The sequence below is a fragment of the Anabrus simplex genome, chromosome 2, assembly GCF_040414725.1.
Source record: "Anabrus simplex isolate iqAnaSimp1 chromosome 2, ASM4041472v1, whole genome shotgun sequence".
Classification (NCBI taxonomy): Eukaryota; Metazoa; Arthropoda; class Insecta; order Orthoptera; family Tettigoniidae; genus Anabrus; species Anabrus simplex.
The window spans coordinates 573,103,777-573,117,001 of NC_090266.1; the positions used below are offsets into that span (position 1 = coordinate 573,103,777).

Genomic DNA, 13,225 nt, shown 5'->3' on the forward strand with positions numbered 1-13,225 from the left:
GTTATTTCCCACACAGTTGGTTCGGGTTTGAATTCCGACTCTTTTATGAATTTTAGATTCGTTTTGAAGACATAGAAAGGGAATACTCATATTCGAAAAATACAGTAACTAAGAAGAGACATGGGTTAAAATGTCATCCTCACCCATAGTACAACCCGTCCCCCCACCCACCCCCTCTTCAACTACAGGCAAGTAGCAGGGTGGTATTATGACGATAAAGTTTGAATTCAAGAGGACAAACTGGGACAAAGATTCATTTATAGGACGAGGAGTACAGTATTGGAATACATCATCATGGGAAATGTTCAATAAATGTCCAAGTTCTTTGAAAACGTTTAAGAAAAACAAATGATAGGGAATCTGCCACCTGGTCGATAGTCCTAAATGAAGATCATTGATTGATTGATTGATTGATTGATTGATTGATTGATTGATTGATTGATTGATTGACTGGTGAACGTCCAACCTACGATCGAATCCCTACTAACAAATAACAAATATATACATATCACCACAAACAACAAAATCATAAGGCCATCTCACTTCACATGCAATAAATAAACGGTGCCGTTAACCTCGGTGTCCCAAGCCTCTTTGCGGAAGCGACAACAACAAAGAGTATAAACAAGAACCAATTGTAATAACAATGGGCGCATTATAAGGTTAGCTGAACCGTCGTAAAGAATGCATTAGCAACTGATTGACAGTTCGATGAATTTAATAATTGGTTGATTGAGTGGTCGATCAGTCACAAGTTGACTAAATGGTGAAGTAAAGTCTTGATAATCTTATACGTAAAAAGAAAGACACAGGGCGCAACAAAATAATAAAGTTTGCAATGAACTAGTGCTGAGTGGCGCCTTCTGAACTGAAAATTTTCCCCAAGGCTTCCAAAATTAGATGTGGCTTTTGTCATAAATTATGTTGACAAAAATGAAATATTTAGGACATGCTTGCGAATTATGGAAGTCTTTGCTGCCTAGCTACGTAAATAAATTCTTTCTTTTACGAACCGTGAGACTTCCGCCTGTTGAGATTACTATCCTCGAAGTTTCACATAAAATGAAGCGGGTGAGGTAGTCTTGACTGGCATGCAGGAGACAGACGACATTGGACAATTACTACTCTATTATGTCAATGAGAAAGAGTGTACCTCATCGTTTAATGTTGGAATAAGCAATAATTACGCAATCTCACCTGATTTGCTGCACTGGCATGCTTGCTTCGATCGCTGACATAAGCTACTCTGGTTCTCCGTCTTCCTCTATTACGCCAAACTGCTCATCCAGAACGTGTGCCAAAACCTTGACTCATTCATATGACACCCACTCCGAAAACTTTAAACACTTGCTTCCAGTTTGTTTGGTTTCCTTATTGCTCGCAGAGATACTTGATGCTTCTTCTGCCAGCTCCAATGTTAAGACTCACTTTAATGCTTTTCCCTTAAATTCATATAAATTCCAAAAGGAATATTTTACTGTACTATAAATTCAAAAAGGAATATTGTAGCTCTCATGAAAAACGGAAAAGGCAACGGAAACCAGCCTCTGCATGAGTAACGAGACATTACCAACCATGCTTGTCGTTTTTCGCGACTGTTAATGTCGTGAACATAGCCACGGGACCTCGAGTTTTATATGGAATTCGAATCACAGGGACGACATGTATTATTTTAGAAATTCCAAATACATTCACTAGAATTCTAACTCTCGCCGTTTTAGTGAGAAGCCATTGTCTGTTCCACTTGGCTATCATACCACTCTATATTAAATTTTAATATTATTATTATTATTATTATTATTATTATTATTATTATTATTATTATTATTATTATTATTATTATTATTACCCTGTGAACTACGCGGCCTTGCAGCGTTCGTGAGACTTGTGCGTTCCAGTGAAGCAGGCAGACTAACGAATGGTTCATTAAAAGGAGGGAAGCAGCCCTTCGAAAGTTGCAAGGGCAGCAAAACTAGATGATTGATTGATTGATCGATTGATTGACATGGCCTTGTAATTGTATTTAACATGGCTTCGCTATGTTGATATTGCTACACTGCTGACAGTTTTTTTTTTTTTTTTTTTGCTATTGGCTTTACCTCGCACCGACACAGATATGTTTATGGCAACGATGGGACAGGAAAGGGCTAGGACCGGGAAGGAAGCGGCCGTGACCTTAATTAAGGTACAGCCTCAGCACTTGCCTGGTGTGAAAATGGGAAATCACGGAAAACCATCTTCAGGGCTGCCGACAGTGGGGTTTGAACCTACTATCTCCCGAATACTGGATACTGGTCGCACTTAAGCGACTGCAGCTATCGAGCTCGGTCACGGCTGAAAGCAACGGTAAAGTACAGATATAACTAACTCCCCAGGACATAAATTCTCTCTGTACGAATGAATTATATACTGTTGAATACTGACTTTCTGCAAGCCGGAGCAAGGAATGTTACAAGTGGTTAGATAATCTGAAAAGGGAAATGCATAGACTAAAGTTAGATGTAGTTGGTATAAGTGAGGTACGTTAAATCAATCAATCAATCAATCAATCAATCAATCAATCAATCAATCAATCAATCAATCAATCAATCAATCAATCAATCAATCAATCAATCGCTACTGATCTTCATTTAGGGCAGTTTTGGTAGGAAGAGGAGGAATTTCGATCGTCGACTACGGAATTATCAACACAAAATCAAACTGGGTAAATGAAGGAGTTGGTTTTATAAAGAATAAGAAAATATTGCAGCGGGCAAGCTGCACAATAGAAACACAACATACGAAGAATGGACAGTCCAGAAGAATGAGATCAGCAGGGTTGCTGTAGAAAGTCAAGAACGAGTAAGAAGCAGTGGATAACTCAGGAGATACTAGACCTGATTGACGAACGGTGAAATTACAAGAATGCAAAAAAAAAAAAAAAAACTGAGGACAGAAAAGAGTACAGACGATTAAAGAATGAATCAGATAGAAAGTGCAGGACAGCTAAGAAAGAATGGCCGAAAGAGAAGTGCAAGGATGCTGAAAGTTGTATGGCCTAGGAAAGGTAGATGCTGCATGTAGGAAAATCAAGGAAACGTTTGGAGAAAGGAAAACGCTAGGTGTATCTCAGATGAAAAAAACATTTCTAATGAACGATGACAAGGTAAGAAAGATAGCAGGAACATATTCAACAATTGTAACAAGGGAAATAAGTAGATTACAAGGTTCTGGAACAAGAAGTGGTTGTTGATACTGAGGAAATGGGAGACCCAATTATGAAATCAGAACTCGGCAGAGCTTCAAGAGACGTAAATAGCAACAAGGCACCTGGACTTGAAAACATACGCTCAGAATTATTGACTGCCTTTGGAGAAACTGGAATGGCGAGGTTAATTTATGCATTGTGCAATATGTATGATACAAGAGAAGTGCATCCGATTTTAGACAGAATGTTGTTATACCTATTCCTAAGAAAGCAGGTGCTGACAAGTGTGAAAATTACCGCACCATTCATTTAGTATCTCACTCATGCAAAATGTTATCTCGTGTTATTTACAGAAGAATGGAAAGACAAGTTGAAGCTGAGTTGGGAGAAGATCAGTTTGGCTTCAGAAGCAATCCTGAATTTACGTTTGATCTTAGAGGATCGACTTTTGAAGGACAGGCCCATGTACATGGCATTCGTAGTTATAGAAAAGGCATTCGATAACGTTGATTGCAATTTACAATTTATTTGCTGAACATAACAGGCTTCCGCCCAAATACATGTTCCCATTCAAACCAATATAATGTTGATTGGATCAAGCTATCTGACATTTTGAAGGTGATCGGGATTAGATACCTACCGAGAAAGAAGAACTATATACCATCCGTACAAAAATTGATAAAATCGAGGGCTGTGAACAAGAAGCAGCAATACTGAAAGAAGTGAGGCAAGGCTGAAGTTTGTTCCATCTCCTTTTCAGTCTTTATTTAGAAAAGGTAATAAATGAAATCAATGAGTAGTTTCGAAAGGAAATAAAAATCCATGAAGAGCAAATCAAAACTCTGATATTTGCCGATGACGTTATTTTATCTGAGTCTGGAGAAGGTCTTGAGAAATTGCTTGAATGGTATGGACACGGTCTTAGAGAAGGAGCACAAGATAAAAATAAATAATCTAAAACAAAAGTAGTGGAGTGGAGATGAACGAAGTCAGGTGATGTAGAAAATATTAGATTAGGAAATGAAGCTCTTAAAGGAAGTCCATGGATATTGCTACTTGGGTAGTAGAATAACTAACTACGGCAGAAGTTAGGGGATATAAAATGTAGACTAGCACAAGCAAGGAAGAGCTTTCTGAAAATAAGTTAGCTCATTTGAACACTGATATAAAGATATATTGAAGACTTTCATCTGGAGCGTGGCACTGTATGAAAATGAAACATGGACACTAGCTCAGAAGGAAAGAAAATGAAAGCTTTTGAAATGTGGTGTCACAGGACAAAGCTAAAGGTGAAATGATTTTATTGAATCACGAATGAAGTGATAGTGAATGTAAGAGGTGAGAGGAGAACGATATGAGGAAATTTGACCAGGAGAAAAGATAAATGATAGGACATATCTTTAAACACCCAGGACCTGTTCTGTTTCTTTTTTAGGGAAGCGTAGGCAGTAAGAACGGTAAGCGTAGACCAGGCATGAATATGACAAACAGATTAGAAGCTTATGAAGGAAGTGTCTCCTGGAAGTCCACCTTTTCAATAACTTACGTTATTTTTTGAATTATTAGAAATCAAAAACGAAATTGCATGTTAAAATTGGGACATGTTTCGCCCATAATGTATGCATCATCAGCCATATTATCCTTAACAGTAAGGTTAAAACTGAGGAAGTAGAAATGATTTAAGGCTAAGCTTTAAGATATTACATAAAAAGGCTTATAACATTTTAAAAATCACATAATCACAATTATTAAGACAAAATGAACACTTGGGTGGAAATAACATATATATTGAGTCATAAAGTATCGTAATGAATAAAATAACAAAGATCATATATGACAGTTAATACCGTATTTACGTGAATAATCCCCGCCACCGAATAATCACCGCACCCTAATTTTTGGAAGGCTAATTTTGAAAAAAAAAAAAAACCTAAAATTCCTTCCATTGAAAGAGTAACATAGGCAGAAACAAACTTTTCAAATCACTCCGCGAGTTCCACGTGGTCTTTACGCAAATATGAACGTGTAAATTTACGGATATAGTTGCTTTACCTGAAAATATTTGAGAAATACATTATCACTGCTATAAAATATATTGACCATGAAAATTGTCAAGTAGGCCTGGGTATTTCATTAATCTGAACTTGCAGTAGGCTCGATTCCCTGTAGATCGATAGATTCGTTGTCCCTTGCATCACTAGCATCCTTTCCTAAATTACTTACAAATTCGTTGCACACCACGTCTAAAACAATTTTGACACGCGGTCTTTTCTTTACGCGGATATTAACACGACCGGTGGTGGATAATTCTTTTCCTGCAATGTAAACAGTTGAAACAGACACACCGCTGAACTCGGATGTTAGTTTTGCGATATGGTAAAACGTCGTTAATTCGAGTCGTTGGGACGCAAAAACCGGACTTGGAATTACGTGATTTCGAATTAACCGCCAACTCGTACTTCAGAAATGCCAACCACAGCCGCGTCAAAAAATATTCTAAGATCCGTTGCTGCATGCAATTAACAATGAAGCACAGTTTAATCCTTTCAAATGCAATGGAAAAGAACTATTTACAAAATGTATCCAACAAGGTGCATTTACAGTATTCATATAATGTACTTGGATTACTCGCTGACAAACATAACCTCACACAACGAAAGAAATAAAGGAAAAAAATGCTGGCTCCCCTGTGCGAGTACTTTATTCACTGGATTACTGAACTGTATGCATTTTTAGATGCCTTGTATTTGCACGGAAAGTGCCCGATGCCCTTAAAACATCGTGGCTTATCGATATTTCCTATGACGAGGGGAGGAAGTCTTTCGCTTCCGTCTGCATTGCAACATAGTACAGTGACCCCATCTCCTTAAAAAAACGTCCGTTAGGGTTAGGCATAAAAAACCAATGCAGTTTCATTGGCATTGACAATATTGTTCGTTGCATACGAACTGATTATAATTATGAGCCACGCTTTTTCGCCAAAGAGAATCGGCAGTGTTCGCGGATTCTGCTCCTTCGCACACTGCCTGTTACGTGATACTGTGGCGTTCCTTAAAACGCTGAATACAAAAGAATTACGATTTCATTCGAACTTAGCAGCTATGATACAAATTGTAAACACATCGAAGTGAGTGAAAATGAGGAAAGCAACTCGTGCACGTTACGGAAGACCCATTCTATCGTGACACGGAGAAATATTGAACTTGTTTTTTCTGTGTAAAATACTACTTGTATTTTAAATATAAAGGCAGTTTTAAATTAAAAGTCTAAATTATTTTCCGTTTAAATATGACATAAGGGGGCAGTTTCCCACCATCTGAGAATACACAAAGCATAACTGTACACCCAATACAAAAAAATTTGGTGAGCCAGGAGTGTATTGCCAACATTGACGCAAATAAAACCTACACTCCAATTTCGTGCCTCAATTTTCTAAAAAAAAAAAACATGCGGGGATTGTTCGCGTAAATACGCTATTTGTGAACATTCAGGTTCACTTGTATTTATGTTCTTAAAACTTGTTTCTTCTTGGAATGAAAGTGCTATCACTTGAGGCCGTAATTGTGGCTGTTTAAAATCAAAATAAGTGGACTTGACTTGTGTGCTTCCTGTGGACAAAGTGGAAGAGGCGACTTCCAGAGAAGGTTCTTCCTATGACTGAATATTATGGATGGTAATAGAAATTCCGGTTGTGGTCGTGAGTTGTCCACTTGTCGTCCACACTTTGCTGCTAGGTGCCGGAGTATATTGATGCGGCTGAGGGGCCAGGGCTGCGCGTCTTATAACTTGCAAGCAGATTAGAGCAGATATAGGATGGAGTAGTTACGTAGAAATGAAGAGGTTAACACAGGATAGAGTGGCATGGAGTAAATTCTATAGACTGATGACCCAAACAACAACAACATTATTATTATTATTATTATTATTATTATTATTATTATTATTATTATTATTATTATTATTATTATTATTATTATTATTATTATTATTATTATTATTGTCAATAATAGTGTTATAGATTTTACGTCCCACTAACTACTTCTTTTAAGATTTCCGGAGATGCCGATGTGCCGGAATTGTGTCCCGCAGGAGTTCATTAACGTGCCAGTAAATCTACCGAAATGAGGCTAACGTATTTGAGCACCTTCAAACACCACCGGACTGAGCCAGGATCGAACCTGCCAAGTTGGGCTCAGAAGGCTAGCGCTCTACCGTCCGAACTATTCAGCCCGGCATTATTATTATTATTATTATTATTATTATTATTATTATTATTATTATTCGGCTCCAAGGCTAAATAGTTAGCGCGCTTGCCTTTGCTTCAATGGGACACGGTTCGATTCCCGGCTGTGTTGGGTATTTTAACTTTAATTGGTTAATTCCACTGGCACGGCAGTTGGGCGTGTGTGTTGTCCTTGCGATTATAATTTTGTCTATTTAAATATAAGTTTAATTTCAAAACGTTTTTATATACATATATAGCAAAATTCAAATAAGGATTGATTACAAATTTAGGATGGCTAAACGATGACAACAGAAAGTCAAATAAAAAAAATCTAATAATAATAATAATAATAATAATAATAATGAGGTAGTAAAACAAATGCGGAGCGTGACTATCCCTGATCATGCTAGTCGAGGCATCTGAAGTTTATCTTAAGATCTCACTACCAGTGAGTACGAAACGTGGCGATCTTTTATGCCTCACGTAAGTAAGCACTTTTCTGTTACCATGATTCACGATCCTTCTCAGTACTTATCCCGTTTTTCCTACTAGATCTTTGTTTATATTGTAATGTGTGTCCATTTTCTCTTCTATTCGAGTTTTAAAAGTTTATATTTACGACAGAACACGTATCTTTCCTTCTGAATCCCCTCTCTCGATAATAACTCGGGAATCGCCTCTCACGTTGTTTTCAGAGATAAAAAGACATACATGTCGTATATCTTACAATCCCACTTAAGCGAAATGAAATACTGTTTTACGTTTATCCTCCGATTCTGTATCTTTGAGAATTATTCAGGTAATTCACATTTCCTCCAGAAACATTCTAACGAAACTTGGAATGTTGCATGATTCATCAGGAGTGAATACTACAAGCTTTATTACCAGTGTTAAAGAGAACAGAAGAGACTGAGTATCCTTGTACTGTACTTTAGACTGTTCAGCGAGACCAAAATATCCACCTAAATATCAGAGTAAACAATTTCTCAACTGCCGAGGAAAAAATAAAACAGGAGTTTCGCAAATACGAAGTAAAATCCCTCTTAGCCCTTTGAGACGCTAAAATTCAAGCAGGACTATTCTGTGAAAATGGAGAGTTTACGTTAAAAGGAGTTGTTTAAAGCAAACTAGCCGTATTGAGTACCCTGACCATTGTCCTTGCGGCCTAGTCCACATGTAATATTTCATGCCGCTGAAATGGGCCGCGGCTCAACCACTGTGCTAACTCCAGATCATTTACAGTGGCCGTCTGGCGAGTTACATTTCATTATTTGATCTTATGCACTTCCGTTTTTTACTTGAGGCTAAACCATTCTGTACTGGGGGTGGACAGAGCGCAATTGTTTTAGTCCCGATCCACAGTAAGCGAGCGGCTCGCCGGCACACCAGCGCTATAAATAGCGGCAAGACTGGGCCGACAAATACCGCGACAAATATATCTGCTGGAACATCGCCTGACGCGATTAGAATCAAGAGTCACAAGAGAATCTCTAATACATAGTATGGTACACTAGTATTCAAACTTATGTGTGTTCATGGAATATTAATAATAGCATGAATATACTCCTGTAGCGCTTCATGCGGCATAGAAAAATTGTGAAGTTGTAACACAGAGCACTTGACGAAAGAAAAAAAAAGAAAAAATGGAATTTACCAAATATTACAAATAATTTTGATTTAAATTACAGTATTCAAATAAAAATTACTGCGAATAAAGGTATCCTGTTCTAGTCTGAAGTGATAATATAATTATCTTGTGGAATGCTGTAGAGTTTTGATATATATTTGGAAGGATACTAGCTCTAGGCATTTCAAATAAGTTGGATGCAAGCGGAGTGAAATACTCACCCGATTTGCGTCGCCATTTGGCTTGTTCGACTGGGGGGCCTGCCCGCGAAGGGCACCCGCTCAGGCAGGAGGCTGTCGGACTGGAAGTACTGGCAGGCGCACCGCACCTCACGACCGCTGCTCGAGACGGACGAGTCCCGAGATGTGCCTCTTGTCTGGCGGCCAGGCTCTTCAGATCGACCCCGGGCCTTCATCAGCCTCCCTCAACTCGCAGAACCCAGCACCCCGAATTACGTCATTTTCGTAGCACTAAAGGCGAACACTGTCCCTGTGAACACCTGAAGCAAATTGGAGCACGGATTCCCTTACCTGCCGCCAGACTGCATTGTTTGTCCCACACTCTACCGCTTCGTAACGAACACTGTCGGAAATGACCGACCCCCATCAAATTATTTGGCATCAAATAATTTAGCGCTCGTGTCTTAATCACACGCATGCGCAAAGACAATTCTGCTTTAAAATAAGTATATAGCAAATTAAAGTCATCGGACGAAACAATTTTAATGTCACTTTTGTCATTCGGATACAATCCGAACAAGTTCTAGAGTCATGAAATGTGTCATTTTTGTACCTAGGCATTCTTCCAATTGTCAGTAATTCTTACGTTCTTTCTTCCCAGGACAGTATTCATTTTGATTTTATGCCTACCTTGTTTTTGTAACTTAAAATAATTATCATGGACCAGAGCGTACTGAGTTCGAGACCTGGACTAATATTAGCTCGTACGTTTACGAGTATATGATTGTAACTATACGTTACTTAATAGCCCCAGGAGATGAATATGAAATGTATGTCATGAAAACAATGTTTATGTGATTCATATTCGATATAAAGCTACCTAACTACATGGCAATCACCCCCGAGTACTTTCTTCTTCTTCTTTACCTACCGCTTTATCCCACACCTGTGGGGTCGCGGGTGCGAACTGCGTCGCACATGTGGATTTGACACTGTTTTAGACCGGATGCCCTTCCTGACGCCAACCCTATATGCAGGGATGTAATCACCATTGCGTGTTTCTGTGGTGGTTGGTAGTGTGGTATGTTGTCTGAATATGATGAGGAGCGTATTGGGACGGACACATACACACAGTCCCCGAGCCAGAAGAATTAACCAGAAACAATTAAAATTCACGACCCTCTGAACCGAAGGCCAGTACGCTGACCATACAACCAACGAGCAATCATTCCCGAGTACTTTATTGTTTACTAATACGGTTTCAAAACCCGCGCTGTGTGTTCCTTTTAAACACGTTGCGTATGCCTATACGCCGCTCATTGTAGTAGTAGAACTGAGTTAATTCGTACATATACTTACTTCTTCTCTCCTCTCTGCCACCTTTCGTTGATCTTTCAGGGTTAGAAGAAGTCCTACATGAACTTTGAACAGAGTTCAATTGGTCTTTCCTTTTCAGTTCATGATATTATTTCTTGTAACATTTCAGAAACATAGATTACTTTGGCGAAAATTAACTTACAGTACATGGCTTAATGATTGGAAAGATAGTGGTAGCCTACTTGAGACATCTTTTTGGAAGTTTTGACAGTACTTAGCTGTATTTCATATACGAGTAGTTTATCGTCATTGTATAATTCAGAGGCAGTGATAATAAATTACTTACTGCACTTTACTGTACGATACTGTGGAACCTGAAGGGTGTCAGCTATAAATCTATTTGTCTTGACCATGCACTTGACTCATATGAACAAAGGACGTGGACAAATATGAAAAAAACATGGAATTTTTAAAATTCTCAGCAGTTTTTTGTGTGTGTGACTCTTTATAGCCGGATGCAGCCCTTCAATCAATCAATCAATACTGATCTGCATTTAGGGCAGTCGCCCAGATGTCAGATTCCCTATCTATTGTCTTCCTAGCCTTTTCTTAAATGATTTCAAAGAAATTGGAATTTTATTGAACATCTCCCTTGGTAAGTTATTCCAATCCCTAACTCCCCTTCCTATAAATGAATATTTGTCCCAGTTTGTCCTCTTGAATTCCAACTTTATCTTCATATTGTGATCTTTCCTACTTTTAAAGACGCCACACAAACTTATTCGTCTACTAATTCCACGCCATCTCTCCGCTGATAGCTCGGAATATAACACTTAGTCGAGCAGCTCGTCTTCTTTCTCCCAATTCTTCCCAGCCCGACTTTGCAAAAATTTTGTAACGCTGCTCTTTTGTCGGAAATCACCCAGAACAAATCGAGCTGCTTTTCTTTGGATTTTTTTACAGTTCTTTAATCAAGTAATCCTGGTGAGGGTCCCATACACTGGAACCATACTCTAGTTGGGGTCTTACCAGAGACTTACATGCCCTCTCCTTTACATCCATACTACAACCCCTAAACACCCTCATAACCATGTGCAGAGATCTGTACCCTTTATTTACAATCATATTTATGTGATTACCCGAATGAAGATCCTTCCTTAAATCAAAACCTAGGTACCTACAATGATCCCCAAAATGAACCTCCACCCCATCAATGCAGTAATCAAAATTGAGAGGACCTCTCCTATTTGTGAAACTCAAACCTGACTTTTAACCTCCTTTATCATCATACCATTGCCTACTGTCCATCTCACAACATTTTCGAGGTCACGTTGCAGTTGCTCACAATCTTGTAACTCATTTATTACTCTATACAGAATAACATCATCTTCAAAAAGCCTTACCTCTGATTCCACTTCTTTACACATATCATTGATATATATAAGAAAACATAAAGGTCCAATAATACTGCCTTGAGGAATTCCCCACTTAATTATTACATGGACAGATAAAGCTTCGTCTACAGTAATTCTCTGAGTTCTGTTTTCTAGAAACATAGCCACCCATTCAGTCACTCGTTTGTCTAGTCCAATTGCACTCATTTTTGCCAGTAGTCTCCCATGATCCACCCTATCAAATGCTTTGGACAGGTTAATCGTGATACAGTCCATTTGACCTCCTGAATTCAAAATATCTGCTATATCTTGCTGGAATCCTACAAGTTGAGCTTCAGTGGTATAACCTTACCTTAAACCGAACTGCCTTCTATCGAACCAGTTATTAATTTTGCAAACATGTCTAATATAATCAGAAAGAATGCTTTCCCAAAGCTTACACACAACGCATGTCAAACTTGCTGGCCTGTAATTTTCACCTTTATGTCTATCACCCTTTCCTTTATACACTGGGGCTACTATAGCAACTCTCCATTCATTTGGTATAGCTCCTTCGACCAAACAATAATCAAATAAGTACTTCAGATATGGTACTATATCCCAACCCATTGTCTTTAGTATATCCCCAGAAATCTTAACAATTCCAGCCGCTTTTCTAGTTTTCAACTTTTGTATCTTATTGTAAATGCCATTTTTATCATATGTAAATTTTAATACTTCTTTAGCATTAGTCTTCTCCTCTCTCTGGACATTATCGTTGTAACCAACAATCTTTACATACTGCTGACTGAATACTTTTGCCTTTTGAAGATCCTCAGATACACACTCCCCTTGTCAATTAATTATTCCTGGAATGTCCTTCTTGGAACTTGTCTCTGCCTTAAAATACCTATACGTACCCTTCCTTTTTTCACTAAAATTTGTCTGACTGCCAATTATGCTTGCCATCATGTTATCCTTAGCTGCCTTCTTTGCTAAATTCAATTTCGTAGTTAGTTCCTTCAATTTCCCCTTACTTCCACAGCCATTTCTAACATTATTTCTTTCCAATCTGCACCTCCTCCTTAGTCTCTTTATTTCTCTATTATAATAAGGTAGGTCTTTACCATTCCTTACCACCTTCAAATGTACAAACCTGTTTTCACACTCCTCAACAAATGCTTTAAACCCATCCCAGAGTCTGTTTACATTTTTATTTACCGTTTTCCACCGATCATATTTACTTTTTAGAAACTGCCTTATGTCTGCTTTACTGCCTAATAGTCCTACTTTTAAGACCTTCCATTCTATCACATT

At 38.3% G+C, this 13,225-nt stretch overlaps 1 protein-coding gene across 1 annotated transcript in view; it reads right to left on the reverse strand.

Annotated features, from left to right (window-relative positions):
• The window catches only part of LOC136864229 (titin), a 60,600-nt gene extending 50,991 nt beyond the window's left edge, over nt 1-9,609 (reverse strand). The window contains exon 1 of the mRNA XM_067140960.2: nt 9,261-9,609. Coding sequence (XP_066997061.2) covers nt 9,261-9,454 — 194 coding nt within the window. The 5' untranslated portion in view covers nt 9,455-9,609. The remainder of the gene's footprint in view (nt 1-9,260) is intronic.
• Between the last annotated feature and the right edge of the window lie 3,616 nt (nt 9,610-13,225).